Source organism: Sciurus vulgaris, assembly GCF_902686455.1.
Source record: "Sciurus vulgaris genome assembly, chromosome: 11".
Lineage (NCBI taxonomy): Eukaryota > Metazoa > Chordata > Mammalia > Rodentia > Sciuridae > Sciurus > Sciurus vulgaris.
The window spans coordinates 8,367,621-8,389,966 of NC_136472.1; the positions used below are offsets into that span (position 1 = coordinate 8,367,621).

A 22,346-nucleotide genomic window follows, 5' to 3' on the forward strand; every position below is an offset into this window, starting at 1 on the left:
CAGAGAGGTGGAGCAACTCACCCAAGGCCACAAAGTGAGCATGTGTGATGGGACTGAGGCCTGCAGATGGTGGGACTGTGCCCCACATTGCAGGACCACGGACCACTCCTCAGTGGGGGCGATCTCCCCCATCAGGCACCCCTTCCTCGGGTCACCTGCCCTCACCTCAGGGTGCAGGCAGCAGGCTGGCTGGGCTGGTAGGGCCCAAGCTGCACCCGGCACACCAGGGCTCCCAGCACCTCGCAGTCCTCCACGTCACACGGGTACCGCGCCGTCAGCACGTTGCCCTTGGCCTCCTCATAGAGCAGCCGCAGCACCTCCTCATCGTGGATCTGTGGGCCAGTGGGCAGGGGAGGCTCAGCCAGCTGGCGTGCCGCACGAAGGGAAGGGGAGCCACGCGGCCAGGCTCGCTGCCTCACCTGGAGCTCCCGCCGCTTGGGGAAGAAGACGTTCCTTCGGAACTGCAGGGAAGGCTCGTCTGGGGAAGGAAGAGGTATCATCGGCCAGCTACCCTGCTCTGCCCAGCACTGCCCTCCCAACCTCACCCACCTCGACTTGGAACACTCTTGTGCCTGAGGGCCCCGTGAGAGGGCCACACAGTGCACCACGCGTCCGCCTGCTTCCCAGCTGCCCCTCCTCAGCTCCCCTAGGCGCCCATCCCTGCTGCCCAGTGCACCCACCCATGGCCACGTCATCATCCGGGGCATCGGAGAAGCGCAGCAGCAGCTCAGTCCACTGTCGGCCCACCTTGTAGGGCTGGTGCTTGGGCTTTAGCTGTACCTCTGCAGGATGAGAGGAGAGGCACTCATGCAGCCTCGGGAGCAGGTGATGGAGCCCACCCACCCCGTCATAACTGCCCCTCATGGCAACAGTAACTGAGCAGGTACCCTGTCCCAAACCATTTCAAGTGGTTCTTGTGCATTTACCCTAGTGACTCTAATGTCCATTTCACCTGCAGAGGAAATAGGGCTCAGAGAGGTTAAACTGCTTGTCCAAGGTCACAAAGGGTGTCAGGCTGCAGACAGAGCCTGCCCCTACTCACTCCAGCCCAGGGCGAGCTGGAGCTGAGAGGCTGAGGTGGACAGAAGGGGCTGGGGGAGGGGCATGCCGAGGAGCCCGGAACCCCCAGGACACGGAACCTGAGGCTGGTGATGAGGTCCAGAGGTCTGAGAAGCTGCCCTCTTGGCCCATGGCCTCCCCTTGGCCAAGCTCTACCCTGCGATCCTCCCTCCTGCGAGCCCCTCACCTCCTGTCACACAAGTGCCATGCCGCCCAGCTCCTGCCTGGCTGCTCTCACCTGGCTGCCTCCTCGCTCTCCCTGGCTCTGCTCCCGCCACACAGGCCTTCTTAAATCACTCAGGCATTTCTAGCTTCATTGTCCCGAGGACAATCTGTGCTTGTTGCTTTTCTTGCCTTGGACTCCTGTCTCCCAGATCTGCACATGGCTGGATAGTTCAGATCTTAGCTCGAGGTCATATGTCCTGGACCCCTAACTAAGGCAGCACCTCCTCGAAACTTCCCATCTCATGTTTGTGCCATTTGCCTGTCTTTCCAGAATTTTCCACCATCTGACAATCTTTTACTGCCTCAGCCTGCCTTAGACTGTGAGTGACACACAGACACGAGTAGGTCCTGGGCACACGGGGCCCCAACATGGACTGGCACAAGGACTAAGCACTCCACTCACCGGCCCTAGACTTGTGCTGTTAGTCCAGGATTCAGCCCCTCAGACCAGGGCCCCTCCACTAGCTGACAGTGGCCATCTGGGGTACTGCCCTTGAGAGGTGTGAGGGTTTCCAAAGTCACTCAGATGAACTGAGGTGCCTGCTGAGGATGCAGGAGGGGGAGTGGCAAAACACCTGCCACTTACTTGCCACTCCATCTTCTGCTCCACATCTCCGTCCTCTCTCTCCCTCTCCCCACTGATGGCTGAGTGTCTTGTCCTGCCAGCCTGGTGCCAAGCATTCTCATTTACACTCTTTGAACCTTCTGGAAATTCCACCTGGACCCTGATCTCCCCTTTTTCTTTTTTTCTGGTACTAGGGGTTAAACCCAGGGGCACTCTACCACAGGTTTTTGCTTTCTTAAAATTTTGAGTCAGGGTCCTGCTAAGTTGCCCAGGCTGGCCTCAAACTGGCAATCCTTCTGCCTCAGACTCCCCAATAACTGGGATTACAGGTCATGCCACCACACCCAGTTCCAACCCTGATCCTGATCTCAAACAGGAGCCACAGCCTCCAAACTGGCCCCCATCTTTAGGCTCTTCCATCTAACCTCTGGTCCAGCTTCTCCAGTCCTTTCTTATCCCATTGTTTCTGATCCAGACTTCCCAGAGGCTCCACAACCCTCATTTCCTGCCCACATCCTTGGCCCCACCCATGTCACCCCACCAACACACACACCCCAATAGCATACAAAGTACACCATTTATCCCAAGAGCTCCTTCCTCTCTCCTCCAGGAAGGGCTCCCTCGCCACCTTCCTGCCTGATCAGTCCCTCTTTCTGTTCTACCTGGAGACTCACAGGATGTCAAGGCTGCGAGGGCATCAGGATCACTCACAGAAGAATGGGGACTGCCCAAGGACCAAGAAGTTGGTCAGGAGTAGAGCTCTGTTCTGCAAACTTCCCTTCCACACTTTCAACTTGAAAGTACCAACTTCGAGTTCACTGAGGGCCGGGCTCCATCAGTCTGGTAGCCCCAGCATGCCCAACGCTGCCCAGGGCCAGAGGGCTCTGTACCTCCTTAGGGAGTAAACACAGTAACCTACCAGCTGGGATCCACTGGACACACTGTGGGAAAGCGGAGAGCTAGGGACAGGGACATCCTTCTGCCTTCACTAAGTCCCAGCAGCTCAGAGGATCCTGTCATCAGAAAAGGACTACACTAACCCCGTGGTTCCAGACTTCCACATGGGGCCTTCTCGCCTGGAAGCTGTCACTCAAATGAGACTGACAGTCCCTGGAGCCCTGCCCCATGTAGTCACAGTGGCGTCTAGTAGGCCCAATTCCACCAAAACGTGCGGTCTCAAAGGGGCTCCTGCAGATGGTACCATGTGCCTGCCTCAAAGGAGACTCTGGGTCTCTGCTACTGCTTCACCAGTGCTGTGGGGGAGATCAGGGGTTCTGAGGCCTGAGGCAAAGGTGAAGTGCAGGCTTTCAGCCTCCCAAAGCGGGCTGGGAACGACGTGGGTGTTGACTATGTAGCAGCCTCAGCCACCCTCCCCCTGGACGGCCATGACACACAGGCAGCCCATTCAGTTCTTGCCACTGGGCAGAGGAATGCGACGAGGGGGGGTGGGGAGAGGGGAGTAAGCTGCCCTGCAGCAGCACCGGGAATCTCCCAGGCAGGGCAGGGGCCACCCACTTGGGCCCTCCACCTCCAGCTCTCCAAAGATACAGCCAAAGGGCCACTGCCCTGACCAGCAGTTCTGAGGGTGAAGGGGGGGCAGCTGGGCCGAGCGTGGGATGGCCAGACATGGGTCAGCAGGAAGAGGGTGGGCGGCAGCCAGAGAGCAGCAGCTGTGCAGGAAGCTGGCGGGGCTGGGGGTAGTGGGGGCTGGGAGCTCGCTCACTGGGATGCTCCCTCCAGGGAGAGGCACAAACCCCAGAGGCCTCAGGAGAGGAGGTGGCCTGGGGCTGGACTTAGGCTCTCCTGCTCACCCTCTCAATGGGACCAGTCACCTCCCTGTCCCTGTTCCTCTACAACAAAGGGAATATTTAAGCTCAGAAAACATTTGGTCATGGCACCAATTTAGTTTCCCAAATGATGACATGGGCATCCTGTCCCTTGGCCTTCTTCCTGTTCAAGGTAGCAGGTTCAGGGACCCTATTCACCCAGGGATCCCTGGGTAAGGGTCTGGAGAGCCACTGCCCCCTCTTCCACCCCCATCCTGGGGTCCCAATCAGAAAGGGCAGGAAGTGTGTACTCACACGGTCAAAAACCAGGCAGGGCTGAGACCCTGTGCAAAGAAATCATGTCCTTTCTCTTCCTGGTCTATCCACCCTCGACAAAGGCCTCAACATCACTGCGGCTGGTTATACCTCACTTTCCTCCCCAACCCCAAGGAACAGGACACAGTAGGGGGCCAGCACTCCCTTGTTTTTCGAGGCCTCAGATTCCTCACTGCAGAACAGGTCTGGGCCACAGGATGTGAAATTGCTGCAGAGTGCAGCCCAGGTTGTGGCATGAAAGGTGTGCGCAGTGAACAGGGAGCCCTTTCCTCCCTCTCCCAGTCCTGGTTCAGCCCCTTCCTCTGCTACCAGTCACACGAAAGAAAGTGTTCCTCAGGGCTCTGGATCCTCAAAGGGGTAGTCAGCTCCAGGACAGACCCAAGTCCCAGCTTCCTGATGTGTAGTAAGTCGCCAGAGGTTGCAGAAGCTGCCCCCTCCCTCTAGCACTGGTCAGTGCTCTTCCAACCCTCCCGCCCAGGGCTGCTCACCACCAAGCCTTACCCAGCAGCGGGGAGACAAGCCAGAGTGCGAAGGCATCCAGGGCAATGTCTGGAAGCTGCAGGACCTCCCGGACTGCCCGGTGCAGCTCGTGGGCACTGAGTGAGGGTAGGTTCTCCACAGCCAGGGGCACCACTGTGTCATCAGCCAAGTACACCAGTACATCAGCAGCTGTGATGGAAGCCAGGAGGGTCAGCTAAGGCCCACTGCCAGGCACAGCCAGGCCGACCAGGCACCCTCCAGTCCTACACCCCGTGGGGGTGACTGAGGCTACACTCCTGAAACAGAGCCCCAACGTACTTTCTAAAAGACCCCATTAGGAGTGCTGCCCACCAGGACTTCCATGAGACCCTCAAACCACCCAGAAACCCAGCACTCTGGCCTAGACACACCAGCCTTACCCCACCCCTAAGGGTCAACTTAGAGCTGGTCATAATAAACCCCCGCCTCTAGCTCTCTGGCAACCCTAAGGACTGCTCTACTTCTGCCCTGAAGAACATTCCAGAGGTAGGGACTATGGCACGCAAGCTGAACCCATTCTGAGGTCACGGTAGTTAGCCTATCAGGCTGGGAGTGAGGAGGGCTAGTAACCCCCAGTTTCCCTTAGGCTAGACTCATTCTCTCTTTAGTCCAGGCTAAGAAGGGAATGAGGATTCCTAAGGCCACCCCAGATCAAAGAAAGGTCCATGTCTCTGCTTCCTCAGGACTCTTCAAGCCATAGGAGTCAATACTGTGGCCTTTCAGGACAGCCTTAAGCAGGCTAGGGAGCCAGGTGAACACCTATAATCCCAGGGACTTGGGATATTAAGGCAGGAGGATCGTAAGTTTAAAGCCAGCCTTAGCCACTTAGGCCCTTAGGCCCTAAGCAACTTAGTGAGACCCTGTCTCAAAATAAAAACTAAAAAGGACTGGGGAAGTGGCTCAGTGGTAGAGTGCCTCTGGGTTTAGTTCCCAGTGCTGCAAAAGAAAAAGAAAAAAAGCAGTCTAGGAAAGGGCAACCCAAAGAGCAGCACATTCTCTTGTGACAAGCTACGGGATTCCCATCTGAAGCACAAAGGCACAGGGAGACCCTGGTCAGGGCAGCAAGATTCAAATTCCCATCCCCGGAACAGCAGCAGCAAAGGAACACAGCCTGGAGGCCGGCATCCTAGGGTTCCAATTCTTGTCTGGTCTCTCGGTCTAACTGGCTGACTTTAGCTAGGCTTTAGTCAGATGGTTGACCCATCTACAAAAGCAGAAATAATATCCCTGCCTCAAAGAGGCTGTTAACCAAATGAAGAGAAGCCAGTTAAATGGAAGGGCGCACTTGAGAATCAACACAGTGAAAGTACTTTTTGGACCCCCAGTCTCTTCTGCCCCAAGAGCTACTTTGAGAGATCAAAAATCATCTCCTGGAGGCTGAGGAAAAACAGAGGCAAAGAAAAGAAGGCTCAAGTTTATCATTAGCTGGAGGGTTCCAATAGCCTGTGATTTAACCTCTCTAGGGCCCAATTTTCTCCCTATAAAGGGAAGATAATGATCCCTGCTTTCAAAAGGCTGTTTGTGAAAAATAAAAGGAACAAAGAAAGTGAAGGTGTCACTTTTCATTCATGCGTTCTCACTCGAATTTCACAGCTAGGTGAGACTTGCCTGTTCTACAAATGAGAACAGGAATTCAAGAAGCGTATTAACTTGATCACTAAGCTAGCCACAAAGCCCAGGTCCTCTGACTCTGACTTGTGTAAGTTTGCCACATCTCAACACACCTTATGTCCTAATACATGAGATTAGTAAAAGAGAAGACAAGGCAGAGCCACATCTCCAGGGGGGAACAGAGAGGAGAAGAGGGCAGGGACCCACCTCGGGCTCCCACTGAGGACACGCTGCTTCGGTGGGACCTCTCAGCTGGGCCGAGCTGACCGGCAATACCTTCTGGCCCGTCCATCTGCAAAGGGAAAGAGAAATAGCAGTTACTGGGGGTCCAGAGGTGGGGACTGAGGGTCTCCTTCAGCTCTTCATGAGTAAGGGAAGGGGTCCCGACCTGGGTCTACAAGGCTGAACAACCTGCCTGGGAGGGACCAACTGTGCAGGCTGGATGTGGAGCGTGCCCTTCCGCTGACTGGAGATCCGGGCTAGTGGAAGGGATCAGAGCAATGACAGGGGCGGTGGTCGAAATTCGCTAGCCGGACCCTCCAGGAAGAGCCCTGCGATCCCCCGGGCGGGGCGGGGACCCAGTCAGGGAGTGGCCGCCTTCTCACCTCGCAGGGTCGCAGAGCCCGCCGCCTCAGGGCAGGATTCGGCACTGACTCTGACCCCCAGCTCCGGCCCCAGCCCTACCACCGAGCCTACCACCGCTCGACTCCAGGCTGCTGCAGGCGTTACCGCCGCTGGGGCTGCGCCGCGGAAGCCGCGGTAGGAGGAAGCCGCGGTAGGAGGAAGCGCCGCAGTCAGGGCCCCGCCTCCCCGGCCGCTGGAGCCAATCGGAGCCTGAGGCCGCCGCGCACGCTCTCTGCCGGCGCCGGTGCGACCACGCCCCCGCAGGCCGCGCATGCCCGACTCGCCCCTGGCGAGTCCAGCCACGCCCCTGGGGTGGTCACGCCCCTGGGAGACGTGAACCAACAGGGTCACCAACTCAAGTGACCCAGGCCCAGTTTCTCTACCGCAGTCCCCGGCCATTGATCTGCAGTAGGGTGTGGTGAAGATTCAAGAAAGCCGGGGACGGGGGGCGAGGGTCTAGGCGCTCACTCCATTCGCCTTGTGACTGGGTTCGACCCCCGCCTGACAAATGAAGATGCTTGGATGAACCACTCAGATGGCCACACTAGGCTGGGCGCTGGTCAGAGGTGTCGCAGGCAGCGGCCTATACTCCAGAGCCCCCTGGCCATAAAGTGATGAGTTCTTGGCCGTGTTCATGAGACAGTCAAGTTCCTTCCCCTCTGGGAATCCGTTTCCTCATCTGTAAAATGACATGGGACTCCATTAGTGCCAAGGACCCTTCTCTCTCTCAAATTATTTGTGTAGGTGTAGGTCAAAAACTGAGGTCAGGCAGTTTTTCCAGGGCACAGTCACATGATCCTTGGCTATCTGAGACACACAGCCTCGGAGACCTTGAGGTATTTCCAGACATTGGAGCTCTGAAGAGGCAGGTGTGAAACCACCTATCCAACAGCTCACGTCACCAACATGTCCTGGCAATGAGATATGTGTGTGTCTGAGGTGCAGAACACAGGAAGAAAAACTTGGGCATTTGCCCAATTCAGAGGAACTGGAGGTTGTTGCAAGACAACAATGGGCTTGGGGATCAGCAAAAGGGGAACTTGGTTGTTGTCAGTGAGCTATGTCAACAACGTGGATCAAGCACATTCATGTCTTTCCACTATATCAAAATTTATTGAATAGTAATAAATTCACAAGCTACACCAATTTCATAGGTTGTAATTCACAGAGTATTTGTGGGTCACCTGGTAGTCGTAATCTGGGCAATCACAAGTTCTTTTATTCCTGTCTTAATTACTAGTATTATTCTAGTAATATGAAGAGTAATTATAGTCAGGTGTGGTGGTGTATGCCTGTGATCCCAGCTTCTTGGAAAGCTGAGGCAGGAGGATCACAAGTTCGAGGACAGGCTGGGCAACTTCACCAGGCTCTAACCAATTTAGTGAGACCCTGTCTCAAAATAAAAATAAAAGAGCTGGGGATGTGGCTCAGTGGTAGAGCACCCCCGAGTTCAATCATCAATACTGGAAAAAAATGTAAAAATAAATAAAACTGGAGATGGTGACAGTATTGCCATAAGAGCTACAAATACTATAAGCAGGAAGAGGAAGGTCTTTGATTCTTGCTCACGCAGTTTCTTCATGTCCTCAAGGTTCCTAGAAGTGGAAATATGATCATTAGCAGATACTATTTATGTGTCACTTTTCTACACGATTAAATTCTTATCACATACTGAGGTGAATATTATATCTCTATTTTATGAATGAGGAAACGGGATTGAAAAGATTAAACAAGGAGACTGACTCCTGGCAGTGCATGTGGTGGCAGCAGTGTGGAGACTAGAACCTGGGTGTAACTAAGCAGGGCCATTGGAAGAGTCCAGAAGGCTGAGTGACAGGTGGGCCGACCAGGTGAGGAAGGGCAGCAGCTGTGTGAGATGGCTAGGATACAGGAAAGCCCTGGGCACCTGGGTACAACTGGTGGTAGTGGTTCTTGAGCCCCAGGGTGAGGGGCATGGCCAGTGGGGAAGGCGTCAGGGAATAAGGACAGTGTGGAGGTTGTGAGCTAGAAAGTGACAAGATGAGAGTCCTGCTTTGCTGTGAGGAGGATGAACCTGGTGGAATTTGCAGGAAGGCCGTGAAAGCAGCAGCCATGGCGGGATTCCTTCTGTGAGGCTCCCAGAGAGAAGGGGTTCTTTTGAAGTGGGTTGGGACGGTGGGAATGAAAAAGAGGCCCACTCTGAAAGGAGGCCTTAGGGCTAAGAGGCTCGGACGCAGCAATCGGCTGGGCTGATGCCCTACTTGGGCAAGTAATAAAGGACCCCAAGACCCACAGAAGGGGTTGCCATGTCACTCCGGAGAAGGGGTGGCAGACGAGGGCGGCCCCACCCATCGCCGGTCCGCAGCCCGGGACAGCTCCAGGGGAGGAGGTTGGCGACGAGGCCCCGCCTCCTGGGGCCGCCCGCCCTCAGAGGTGGACGGTTTCCGCTCTGACCGCGGTGAGCCGGGGGGAAGGCGAGCCGGATTGTCCTTGGGCATCCGATAGGACACCAAGAGCTACGAGGGGACCCGGAGTGGAGGTCGGGGTGTTTTGGGCCCTTTGCCAGTGGGGAGAGAGAACGGGAGCCGCAGGTCTGGCCACCCATGCTAGTCCCAGACTTTTCCGCTCATCCATTCACTCAGCCGGCGTTCCTGCCCTGTGCCACGCACGGCCCTACGCCTTTGAGACACAATAGACAGAACAGCCAGGGATTCGTGTCTGCCCAGACCCTCCGGGTCGGTGGAGGAGAGGAAGAGCGGGGCGGGCGGGGTGTAACGTTACAGGGGACGGTTCTGGAGGCCTCCCTGGGGAGGTGACGTTTAAGCCCCAGCTTGGAGGAAGCGCGGGAGAGAGCGTCCAGGAAGAGGGAACAGCCAGTGCAAAGACCCGGAGGCGGGGGCCTGTTGGAAAGAAGAGTAGGGAGGCCAGGGAGGCCGGAGGTGAGGTCAGAGGAGGATGGGTGGGGCCTCGAGGGCTCAGAGAAGCCAGGAAGGATTCCATCTCAGTCCCTCTGTTTCCAAAGAAATACATTTCTCACAGCTCGAAGACTAGCAAGGCTAATATCTAGGCAACGGCATCTGGCAAAGACCTTCGTGTTCCATCTTTCCCTGGAGGAAGGCAAGAGGGTGAGGGAGGGGAGAGACTGACCAAGACTTTGGTTTTGACCCAGAGCAGCATGGCGCCATTGCAGACACACAGTCCGTTACATAGTGAGAACCTCCAGCTTTCCCTAGGGGACAGGAGGCCGAGGGAGGCAGCATTTCTGACTCATGCAGAGTCCTAAGCAACTCTGGAGAGAGCAGACAGGCATCAGGGCCTGGTGAGTCTTTTCTGGGGCTGGCGCCTCCTTTTTCTGGGTCCTTCCCACTGTGTCTTGTTTGGGTGGCTGCTGCAGGCCACTGTGGGCTGGGCCTGCCACCTAGTGGCCACACTCTGCTGCCACCAGGTCTGGCTGCTGGCTGGGGTGAGCAAGGCCGGTGTTCCAGTGGACTTGAAGAGGAGTTTGGCCTGGACAGGCGGAGCAGGCCTTGTCTCTTGCTGACTGAGGCAGCCCTGGAGGGGTCTGGCCAGCTGGAACCCAGCTGCCATCTCAGCCCACTCAGCAAGGCTGTCATTGACCAGAAACGGGAATCAAGCAGGTTGGCGGCCCATCATCTTGCCCCAGAAGATTCCCTGCTCTGCACACACCTCCTCCAGTCTCAGGGTCACTGAAGTTGGCTCGCTCCCCACTCCTGGTTGCCCAAGGTCTGGGCGCTGGGCCACTTCTCACCCTTCAGTCAGAGTTAAACATTAGTGGGAGGTTATCTGCCCGTCTCCAGGGAAGGCTGGGGAATCACACTCACCCGTCTCCCGTGTGGAGCGCGGTTCCTGCTGAGCGCAGAAATGCCCGTGGAGGAGTTCATGGCTGGCTGGATCTCTGGTGAGACATTTTTCTTCCTTCTGTCACATCACCTCCAAGGGTGGGTCACTTCCTGGGGAAGGTGGGTGACATATGAAGAACTGAGGCCAAAGTTCTGATTCCCCTGGAGGCCCCAAAGCCAGCTGTCCCCGGAGCCTCCTGGGAGTTGTGGGGAAGGAGGAGAGGAGAGGAAGGTACGGGCCAGAGGGGCTGCTTCTGCATCCCAAGACTACCCAGCCTGACACCCACTAGTAGTCAGAGCTAAGGAACACACTGTACCACAAGTCCCCAGCCCCACCAGGCCCACCCTGCAGGGCCCAGAAGGAAGTTCACTTTTGACCTCACCTGCTGTCCCGAGTTCCCCTTTGGGCCTCTGCCCTACCTGGCAATGGGTTGCAGCCCTGGGCTCTGAGGCCTGCTGTGGTGGTATACCCAAAACAGCTTCTGGGTGACATTCCTCTTAGGAGGAAGAGAAGGACACTCTGAACCCACCTGCTGAGGAGCCAACCTCTAGCTCCGGAGCAAGCCTCTGCTGTGGAGGATGAGACTGGGAAGTGGGGAGGTAGGGCCTCCTCCCCAGGTGCCAGTTGGATTCCTGGAAGGACCCTCCAGCTCCGCACTGCAGCCTGGGGGTAGCAAGTGCCAGGAGGGCAGAGTCCCCAGGAGCAAGGCCACGACACTGAGATGGAGGAGAGTCTGAGGTGGAGATTCCTTCCAGAACCTTCTGTTCTCTAGTCAGTGTGAACGGTGCACCTGCGGTGGCTCTTCCCTCCTGCATGTGCCTCCGTAGGGTGGGGCCCAGGGTCTCAGTCCTTCAACAAGTGCCTTTCTGGCCCAGTGCATAGCATGCAAGGTCGGGCGGGGCCAGCTGGAGTCTCCATGAAGTCTGGAGGGAAGGTGAGTGGCAGGTGTCTGAGAAGGCCAGGCCTCCTTCCTCCTGCCTGAATCCCTCTTTCCTCTCACACAGAATTGCTTCCTGGGCCTGGCATGAGCCCTCACTCATAGCACCTTCTTGTCACCACAGGAGCTCTGGGCCTGGTCCTGGGACATCCCTTTGACACTGTAAAGGTGAGTCAGGAGAAGCACCAGAGGAGTGGACTATCTGGCCTGAACCGAATGTCAGGTGGGCCGGATCGGGGCTGGCTGACGGGGGCTCACCCTGTCTCGCCTGCCCACTGGCTTCCTGCTCCAGGGGCAGAGGGCAGAGCTGGCCGCCTGGCATGCATGCAGCCCTGGCTTGCTTGCCTGCCCCATCCGCCCTGTCCTTCCCGTGCAGGTACGGTTGCAGACCCAGACCACCTACAGGGGCATCATGGACTGCATGGCCAAGATCTACCGCCATGAGTCGGTGGGTGGATCAGTTCTTTGGGGTGGGGGGCTGTGGGGCTGGTGACTCAGGCTTCCTTCTCCCCAGCAGGGCTCTGCCTCAGAAGGGAAAAGATCCAAGTTTGGGGTTGGGAGCGCCGGGTGGTAGCTTAGCCCCTCAGGGATAGAGCCAGGCCTTCCCAATCTCACCACCCCACCTCCCTGGATTAGGGCTCAGGAGTGGGGAGTAGGAGGGAGGAGGCCTTGCTGGGGCTGTAAGGGCAGAGCGCGGCCCGCCGTGCCTACCCTAGTGCCGCCATGTTGCCCCGCAGCTCCTGGGCTTCTTCAAGGGAATGAGCTTCCCTATTGCCAGCATAGCAGTGGTCAACTCTGTCCTGTTCGGGGTCTACAGCAACACCCTGCTGGCACTCACAGCGACCTCCCACCAGGAACGGCGGGCCCAGCCCCCCAGCTACACACATGTCTTTGTAGCAGGCTGCACTGGCGGGGTTCTGCAGGTGAGAGGGTGGCACATGGGCATACACACAGGCGGTACAGTGCTGACCAGAGGGGTCTGTCCCCTCCCCACCCCTCTGGTGACTCAGAGCTACAGGTGGGCAGGCCCCGCTGAAGGGCATGTGTGGTGCTGCACCTGGTGGCCTGCCAGGCTGCCCACCTGGGGTGAGGTCGTGGAGAACAGAGGGGACGAAGGCAGAAAGTTGGTTGGCAGTGCCGCGAGGAGGCCTCAGAGAAGCAGCTGGAGCCTGCTCTCAGGCTGACAGGGCTCGTCCACCTCAGAGGGGTCTGCCAACCTCAGATCTGTGGAAAGATACCTCTCCACGGCGACCTTTGACTCCGAACAACTAGACCCGACAGCTCAGAGCCTAGCCTGCGGCAGTTCTGACACGGGTCCTGGGAGCACCCAGCCCTGCCTGGCTCAGGCCCTTGCCCTCAACACCTGGTGGCCACTATCTGGGAGCCTCACCTGAGGCTCCAGGCCACAGATCTCACTGGGAGAGGCCCAGGATATTAATCATTAAGTCACTCCAGTCATTTGGTTTTGTTCTCAGCACTGTAGTTCGTGGCTTTTGAGGGGCGGGGTGGAGGCAAGAGGGAACCTGAACAGAAAGAGGCAGAGAGACTGGTTCTGTCCCATGCCCCAGCTGGGCACCTGGGTAACCGTCTGTTCAGCACCTGCCATGATGCCCTTGACACATTTCATGGGGCAGAGAGCAAGAGTGGAGCTTGCACACTTAAGTGAATTAATGATTAACGAGACCCCAGAAGTCGTGGCGATTCTGCCCCTTCTTGTGTGGCAGGCGTGACTACCTATTTCTAAGCCCCAAGCTCTACACTCTGTAAAAACAGTGAAGAGAACTGAGACCCTCAGCAAAGTGGCCTGACTTCGGCCCAGCCAGGCCCCGCACCTCAGTCACTCTTTCTGCTAGATCTTTGGAGAGCAAAACGGGACAATCAGGGCCATGGACGGAGACTGGGCCCAGGAGCTGACTGGAGCCTGGGACTCATGTCAAGCCTATAGCTTTGGTGTAACAAGGTCTTGGAGCAGAACTGTGTTTTAGTTAGCAGGTGAGAGGAAGTGGAGGACTGGCATCCTCTGAAGGGCAGGGACGTTGCTCTTGGCCTGGCTGAGCCTGACCGCTCACTGGGGAAGTAACACCTGATGCCCCTGTGGCACAGATGCCCAGGTCTTTGGCCCAGCACTTTCCTCAGCTCCCAGGAAGTCCAGTCTCAGAAGACCACCCTGGCCAAGGGCTCAGCTCAGCCTTGCTAGCAGGTTCTGGAGGGCAGCATTAGGGCCCGTCTCACAAAGGGGGTCTTCACCCCACAACCCTGCCTGCTAGATCAAAAGTAAACAAAGTGTGGACACCTCCAGGGCTCATCTCCAGCCCCTGTACCACCAGCCATGTCTGAGGCTGAGGAACTGAGCTCAGTTCGCTCCCACAAGACAAAACCCACACATGTCCCCTCAGCAGGGACCCCAGCTCTCACCTGAACTTCAGCAGCTTATCTGAACAATGTGGTTGCATCCCTGACCCAACCCCAGCCCTCCCCCTTCTTTCTGTATTCCCTCAGCACCCACCCTCACCCAGGGCCCAGTCCCATGGCTACCCCAAATCTTTCTTGTCTACCTAAGACAGTAATAAGACTTCTGTGACCTGCCGAATCCACCCGTCGCCCACTGTCCCACACTCAGAAGTCTTTGTTGGAGTACTGTGGCCAGGGCTTGGTGGGAGGCAGGGAGGGCTGACCAGTGCTGGCCACAGGCCTCTGAGGGGTGACACACAGAGGAAGGAGAACCTGGGGAGCTGGCCCTGTAACTAGAACAATGACAATGAGGTGACCCTCTTTCATCCTGGGGAGGAATGGGTTCTCGCTGTTCCCTGGTCACAGACTGAATCCTTTGTTCAGCCCGGTTTACTGCAGATGCCTGCACATCCCTGAATCTTGAGGGTCCAAGCTCACTCCCCCGCCTGTACAAACAATCTTGGGCTTGTCCTCTGTGCCCTCCAGGCAAGCTTGGTGCTGTGCATGAGGTGGGGGCAGAGCCCGATACCTAGGAGGTGTGGCTTGTCCTCCATCAGGACGCCCTGGCCCAATGCCCAGCCATGTGTGGGAGAGGCCAGCAATCGGCAGTGGGACCCGGTGTGGTCCCCCACAGGCTGATGCAGCCCCTCTGCCCCTCCCTCCTCTTATCATAAGGGAACAGTACCAGCCAAGCGCCCCTTGGGGCCTTCTCGTTTCCTTCCCAACAGGCCCTACTGCCTGGCCCCTTTTGACCTCATCAAGTCCGGCTACAAAACCAGGACAGGAGTCAAGGGTTCAGCCAGGGAGCCCCCAACCCCGGTAACGGGGGCCTGTTGCACTGCGCTGCCACTATTTCCAGGAAGAGGGTCCTCGGGGACTGTTCCGAGGAGCCTGGACCCTAATGTTGAGGGACACCCCACGTTGGGAATCTACTTTGTACCTATGAAGGGCTTTGTTCGCCAGTACCACTCCAGAAGGCCAGAACCCCAGTAAGTGAAGTGATGATAGGGTCGGGGGCTAGGGTGGGGGTGGGGGTAGGGCAGAGGCTGGGGAGGGTGGGGGTGGGGTGCTCTGTTGCAGATCTGACCCCACCCTGGGTTTTCCTACCCCAGGCTCAGCCACAGTGCTGGTGGCCGGGGGCTTTGCAGGCATTGCCTCCTGGGTGACAGCTACGCCCTTAGACGTGATCAAGTCCCGGATGCAGATGGACCGGGCTGGGGCCGAAAGCCTACCATGGGTTGCTGGACTGCATGGTGAGCAGCTTCCGGCAGGAGGGATTGGGGAGTCTTCTTCCGGGGGCTTACCATCAACAGCGCACGTGCTTTCCCTGTCAACGCTGTCACTGTCCTCAGCTACGAGTATTTCCTGTACTCGTGGGATGAGCCTGGCGGGCAATGCCAGCAGCTCCCCCACAGGACTCTGACTGTGAGATGGAAGCCACGCAGAAAGCACCCAGCTCGAATTCAAATGCAAGAGGCTCGGCCTTTCCTACCCCAGACCAGGCTGCGGGACACCTGAGCAGAAAGCCACGATCCCGGCTCCTGCCCGGCACCACTCACCTTGATCCTTTGCTTCCCTGATCCAGGAAGCACAGACACGAGGAAGCAGCCAGGGGTGCTGGTGACCATCCCAGCCCCACTTCTGCCATGTTCCCTCTCTTTTTTTGTACCAGGGATTAAACCCGAGGGTTGCTTTCCCACTGAGCCACATCCTCCCTTTTTGTTTTTGAGACAGGGTCTCACTAGGTTGCTTACAGCTTTACTAAGTTTGCTGAGGCCGGCTTTGAACCTGTGATCTCCTGCCTCAGCCTCCCGAATTGCTGGGATTTCAGGCGGGCACCACCATGCCTGACTGCCATGTCCCCTCTTAAGGAGCTCTCAGGCCACCTCCCTAGCCCACCATCCCCAGGGGTCCAGAAACAGCATGCCTGGGCTCTGCTTCCCACCCCCCTCCTTTTGAAAGCTCTCATCCTGTGACTGCAGCAGTGGTGTGACCTTTTGTCCATCCCTGTCCAGAATCCTTCAGGGGCTCTCATTGTCTTCTGGAAAATTCCCAAACCCCACCTCTACCTGGCTATCTCCCCACTGGGCTTTCCTCTCCTTGGTCACTTGGTGGACCATGAACAAGCTGTGCTCGCTGTGGCCTGGGCCTGGAAGGCTCATCCCCCATGGCTAGTGGGGGCAGTGCCGGGCAGTGTGCCTCTGTCCTCCCAGCTGACTCTGCTCTCCTCCAAGACACAGCAGAGCACTGTCTCCAGGGTACTTCCTGCCCTGCTCAGCCAAGCTCCGGGGTTCCCAGGCGTCCTGGCCCGCTTGCACTGCTTCATGGTTGTTGATTTGCCTACTCGGCTTCTCATCGTCCTATGAGCACCTTGTGGCCAGGGGTGGTACTCGTCTCTCAGCACAACCCCATGCTAGAAGCAGATGTATTCAGTAAGTGCCTCATTTAGATGCAGTGTGATTGCACCCCCGCCCTGTCTCCCACTTCAGTCCCCACACCTGCTCCCTTGGTCCTGGGACACACTGCTGTCTCCTGCACCTACCAACCACCATTTGCCTGCCTTGACCCTCTCCAGGTCGTCTCCAGGGGAAGGGTGCAGAGGTCGGGGTGTCCACCCTGCCCACATCCACCCCACGTCTTCTTCACCCACTTCCACTTGCCAGGTGGGGAATTAAAAACTGGCTAAGCGGGTCCTGTCAGTGACCAATGAAGCTCAACAGAGCCTGTACCCACTAATGTCCCAATCTGGTCTGCTATCAGCCTGAGGTGCCCTGTGATGACCTGAATTTCTGCCATTGCTTGGGGGTCCCTTGTAGACCCTATCCCATGTGACTGTCACAGTTTACAGAGGAGGTGGCCTTGGCTCAGAGATATTTTGCAACATTGTCCAAGGTCACACAGCTGGAAGTCACAACCTGCCTGAATGCATCTGGGCCTCCAACCCCAGAGCCCAGTGCCTTTGCTACATTGCTCTGCCTCAACTGTGGCTGTCTCCCACAAGTCACCTAAGTTTCAACTGACCTAGGGCAGACCTGCCAGGACCGCTCCCCTATGGGCCCATGGGAACCCCCCTCCATGCCCATGTGTTGCATTCAGCCAGCAGCCACCCTGAATGGTTCTCCGTGCTCAGAGCATGGTGGCTGGGCAGGTGGCCCTGAGCAGGGCTTCATTTTCCAGCCTTCCTCGCAGCTAGGGTTAGGTCTTGCTAGAGAAATGGGAGCCAGAGGGATGTGTGCAGATTTCCCCTCGCTTGCTTCAAAAGAAAGCCCTCCCTGTTGGCTACAAGTGTCCAGACTGACCCCTAGAATGTCGCTTCTGAAGATGCCGGAGGTACCCTGCTGGCCCAGAACCTGGGTGACTTTGAGGCACACTGCCCACCTCTCCGCTTCACCCCAGCTAAGCCATGGGTAAGGGACTGTGAGTATCTGGTCCATGCTAATCCAAGTGCGTCTGTGGGGCAGGTGAGCCAGGAAGAAGGCCCTGCCCTCCTCGCACCTGCCAATCCAGATCTCCAGGGACAGGGCCTTGGATCTGTACTGTCGAAAGTTTTCCCAGTGATTTACACACTGAAAGTTTAAGAATCAGTGTGTCTGGGTGCTCCAGAACAGAATGTGTTGTATGATAGCAGCCTTTGAACTAGTTTCTAGAAATCTCTGCTCTTTGGAAAAACACAGAGTCACCCTGAGGACCAGTTCCCAGGTGACTTGAGACCATCACAGTCTCTTTCAGTTTTCTGCCGCAGTTTTTCCTCTGAGAATCCCTTCTGGTCAGATAGTTTGGGGCCAGTCCAGTACCACTGCAGGACCAGGGGTTGCACGTCAGACAAGGCAGCAGGGGCATGCAGACACTGGAACGCTGGGGCAGTTGGCGTGTCTGCACACATGGAAGGGGAGAGGGCGTTTTTTAAATGGCAAGGAGGGACAAAAAGGCCTGAGTGGCCCTTTGGAGTTTGCAATTTCTCACCACATGACAGCTAGCAAGAGACAAAAATCAAGGAACCCTTATTTAAAAAAAAAAAAAAAAAAAAAAATCACACCTTTTGGAGTAGTAATTGTGCCTGTATATCTAGGCTTCCATTTTTCTTCTCTGGTTCTATCCAGAGGCCCTCTGGCAGGGCCTGGGGCTCTCCTCCCTGAACTCCTAAGAATCAGGGGGGGTACATGGCAGGGTCCAGGAGAAGTCACAGATTCCAGGCACCCAGTTCTTCCACTAACTCAGCTGAGCCACGTGGGCTCAGTGGTTAAGCGCTATGGGTTTCAATCCCCAGGACCATAAATAAATAAATAAGTTGTGAATCAAAGAAACTGGCAGAGCCCTTGGACTATTACCAGAGTGCTTGGGCACAGGTTCCCAGAGGTCCCAATAGGCCAGGCTTGGCCAGCCCATCTCAATATGCCAGTCGAAGAGCCGAACAGTGTTGAAGGGCAGGAAAGGAGCTTAATCAGCATGACCATGCAGGGAAGAACAGATTCAGAGGACAATGACCAAGATCTGTCTTCAAGGGACTGACAAGAACTTTGATGCTTTATAGAAAAGAGGAACAAAACTGGGCATTGGTGGCGCACACCTTTAGTTCCAGCTCTGTGGAGGCTGAGCAGGAGGATTGCAACTTGGAGGTCAATCTGGGCAACTCAGTGAGACCTTGTCTCAAAATTAAAAAAAAAAAAAAAAAAAAAGACTGGGATGTAGTTCATAGTAAAGTGCCTCTGGGTTCAATCAAATTGATGAATGAATAAAAAAAAAAATACATCCCTTTCTAAATTATCAAGAGGTAAGGAAACTTCTCACAGATCTTAGGAAAACAAGAAGTAGTGAGTATAAACCCAGGTGTGGGAACTAGGGCTGCGCATGGGGCAAGCACTGACGCCAAGCCCTGGACAGTAAAGAACTATAAGGCACAGAAGAGCAGGACACCATCCAGTGGGAGCTGAGTCCGAGACTTCTGAATTAGGCCAAGATCTTGAAAGGGGCTGTACCTTCAGTGAACGAGCAGACTGAAAACCTTCGCTTGCCAGCAAAGGGAATCTAAAGCGAAAGCTGCCTTTCTCCATCCTGGTGGAAAAAAATTAGTAAGATTCAGGCTCCCCTGAGAGGTTAGAACCATATCCCTGCTCCCTTCAGGTCCCAGGTCCTGCAGCCTGCCTCGGAGAAATTAATTCATCATGTAAGTGGCGCCTCCTTCTGCCTGGTGGGAGTAACTACACTTTTTTTAAGGACGAGCTTTTTTTTTTTGTTTTTAAGGCGAAAGTTTTAAATCAGGAACTTCAGGTGTTCGGGGATTAGGTTCGACCCATTTTTTTTTTTTTTTCTTTTTCTTTTTAATTCACAACTTGACAGTAAAAAGGAAAACAAAGAACAAAATCCCTGGTTAAATATGGGCAAAGGAGCCAGTGTGGTGCCACATGTCTGTCATCCCAGTGACTCTACAGGCTGAGACAGGAGGGTCAGCCTTGCAATTTAGTGAGGCCCTAAGCAACTTAGTGAGACCCTGTTTCAAAAAATAAAAGGAAAAAAAAAAAAAAAAGGCAAAGGACTTGACCCTGACTAGACATTTTTCTACAGAGGACACAAGAGCCGCCAATAGGTAATACAGAAAGGTATTCTGCATCGTTATCATTAGGAAAATTCTAATGGAAACCTAAAGAGGACTGGGGGTGCAGAGACTTGCCTAGCATGCACAAGGACCAGTGTTCAAGCCCCACAAAAAATAGAGATAAATAAGCAAACCATAATGAGATATCGCCTTGCGCCTGTTAGAATGTCTGTTACCAAAAAGGCAAAGAAAGGACTGGAGATATAGCTCAGTTGGTAGAGTGCTTGCCTTGCAAGCACAAGGCCCCTGGTTCAATCCCTACCACTGCTTTAAAAAAAAAAAAAAAAAAAAAAAAAAAAGCAAAGAAGACTGAGCCATGGTTCCATAGCCTGAGCAAGGCCCTTGCTTCAAATCCCTAGGATAAAGGAAAAGTAAGCATTGGCCAGAGTGTGGTGAACTGAAGGGACAGTTTATATCCTGTGGGTGGGGAGGGGATGTGCATCAGTTCAGCCAGTTCACCAGGGGTGGAAAGCAGTATAAAGTTTTCTTCAAAAACTTTCAACAGAGTTACCATATGACCCAGCAATCCCACTTCTGAGTATATGTCCAAGGAAATGAAAGCAGCATCCTGAACTACATAGCCGTAACTCCATGGGTTTTTAGGTGTTTATGACTATGCACTGTAGTGGAATTTGTTGATGTACTCTACATTTACTGCAGCATTATTCACCATCACCAAGCCGCAGAAAACACCTTTAGTGCGTTGACCAGTGAAGGATCAAAAACTACAATATTATTCAGCCATAAAAAGGCAATCCGGCCATTTGCAACGATATGATGATACTAGAGGAACTTATGCAAAGTGGACAAGCCAGACACATATAGTATGATCTCACAAGAGAAATCCAAGAGCTGAAGAGGGATAGTGGCATAGTTGTGACCAGGTGCTGGGGTGGGGAAAATGAGGGGACATTGGTCAAAGTGCATAAAATTTCAGTTATGAGATGGACAAGTTCTGGGGACAGAATGCCCGTATGGTGGGGATGGATGTGAACTATTTGTGCACATGATCATACAATGTACCGTATATGTAATCATCAATATGTACACCTTGAATATATTCAATCGCCTTTTGTCAGATATATTTTTAATATCCACAACAATAAAATGACCACACAAGAAAAAAAATGAGTTAAAGTATCAGTAGAAAACAAAGCAAAGATTTAGTTCCCCCAAGAAATTAAAATCAGAGCTGAAATCAATGAAATTGAAACAAAAGAAACATTCAAAAATTGACAAACAAAAAGGAAAAAAAAAGATTAGTTCCCAAGGATTTCAGATATTCGATGTAACAGATTATAGAATGTAAAAAGTAACCACTCATGAAATATGACATACCTAACAGAATTAGAAGAAACAAGTTGGTACGGATGCTTGTAAGCCCAGTGACTCAGGAGGCTGAGCAGGAGGATGGCAAGTTTGAGGCTGCCTCAGCAAATTAGTGGAACCTCTGTCTCAAAATAAAAAATTAAAAGCGCTGAGGATGAAGCTCAGTGGGAAAGCACCCCAAACCCCAGTACAGAAAAAGAAAAATAAATTGTTTATTAGCTAAAAAAAAAAAAAAAAAAAAAAAAAAAAAAAAAGCAGGGGTGGGAGGATAGTCTTCAGTTGGTAGAGCACATGCTTAGCATGTAGCCAACCAAAGAACAAAAAAATTCCCCCATAAGAGATGGAAGAAACTACTCAGGCCAGCGCAGAGATGATATGAAGTTGGGAGCTAAGCTTTCTTCTTTGAGCTCTCTGCATCAGACCATCATCTTGTCAAGACTAATGATGATGATAAGTTCTCTAATGGAATGAATATCTACTATATATCTAATTACATAATTTACCAAGAATATCTAAATACATAATATCTAATCACATGTGGAAAGTATGCCTGGTGAGGCGTAAACCCTTTATAAATATTAATTGTCTGAAGGACCTTGAGGCAGGGTGCTGGCTGTCTTGTTCTCCGACCTGCATTATAGGTGGCTTGCTGTTTCTCCCTCTAGGGTTGTGAGCATCTTCCCAGGGATGGCCTCTTCTTTGCCTTTGCTGCCCTGGAGCCTTGTGTGCCTTCTAGACACAGCACATTCATTCCAAGCTTGTAAATGAGCTGAAGTCAAGCATTTCATTTCTTTGTCCCCTCCCCCACTTTGCATATAGGAACACCTGCTAAATGGGACAGGGCTGCCCGAGCCTGTTAAATATTAGAATCGGGCGGAGGTGTAAGTAGGGCTTGTGCTTAGCATGCAGGAGGCTCTGGGGGATCTGTCCTCAGAATTGGATCTAAGATCTGTTGGGAAGTGCGGATGTCCCCTTTACTTGGGCGTTCCTTCATTCCTTATGCCCTGTCAACTGCAGTAGCATCCTAACTTAATTGGTCTTCCTGCTTCTACCCTATGTGCTCTTCATAGAACAACTGGAACTAGGTTCCCCGCCCCCACCTTCTGAGGGGCCGGGGATTCGAACCGCAGCCCTTGTGCATGCTAGGTGAGCACTCTCCAAGAGGAGCTATTTCTTCAGCTCCTGGTTTTCTTTTCTTTTTTCTTTTTTGCAGTGCTAGGATTGAACTCAGGGCCTCACCCATACTAGGTGAGTGTTCTACAACTAAGCCACGCCCCCAACCTGAGAATTAGATTTTTTTTTTTTTTAATTTGTACCAGGAATTGAACCCAGGGGTGCTTAATCACTGAGTCACATCTCTAGCCCTTTTTATTTTTTATTTTGAGACAAGGTCTTGCTAAGTTGCTTGGGACCTAAGGTGCTGAGGCTGACTTTGAACATGTTATTCTCCTGCATCAGCCTCGTAAGTCAGTGGGATTGTAGACGTGGGCC

The 22,346-nt window shown here is 54.2% G+C and overlaps 2 protein-coding genes across 6 annotated transcripts in view; one reads left to right on the forward strand and one right to left on the reverse strand.

Moving 5' to 3' along the window:
• Positions 1-22,346, reverse strand: part of FRMD8 (FERM domain containing 8) — a 53,331-nt gene that overhangs the window by 18,991 nt on the left and 11,994 nt on the right. Inside the window, exons 1-8 of one of the 5 annotated variants that reach the window (XM_079103672.1) lie at positions 9,466-9,613; positions 6,687-7,384; positions 6,497-6,560; positions 6,289-6,373; positions 4,453-4,620; positions 681-782; positions 420-478; positions 166-332 (exon numbers count right to left, since the gene is read on the reverse strand). The exons of 1 other annotated variant lie outside the window; for it this stretch is intronic. In XM_079103672.1, the coding sequence (XP_078959798.1) occupies positions 166-332; positions 420-478; positions 681-782; positions 4,453-4,620; positions 6,289-6,373 (581 nt within the window). In that variant the 5' untranslated portion in view covers positions 6,497-6,560; positions 6,687-7,384; positions 9,466-9,613. Of the gene's footprint in view, positions 1-165; positions 333-419; positions 479-680; positions 783-4,452; positions 4,621-6,288; positions 6,374-6,469; positions 7,385-9,465; positions 9,614-22,346 lie in introns of those variants that run through there. 3 more of the 5 variants (XM_079103671.1, XM_079103670.1, XM_079103669.1) reach the window with 3 other exon arrangements.
• Positions 9,801-15,593, forward strand: SLC25A45 (solute carrier family 25 member 45). The gene is given in 13 exon segments (XM_079103673.1): positions 9,801-10,603; positions 11,607-11,650; positions 11,859-11,930; positions 12,220-12,405; positions 14,662-14,664; positions 14,666-14,716; positions 14,718-14,753; positions 14,757-14,844; positions 14,847-14,899; positions 14,901-14,922; positions 15,046-15,143; positions 15,145-15,213; positions 15,215-15,593. Coding segments are annotated over 13 exon segments (996 nt in total). The 5' UTR covers positions 9,801-10,566; the 3' UTR covers positions 15,452-15,593.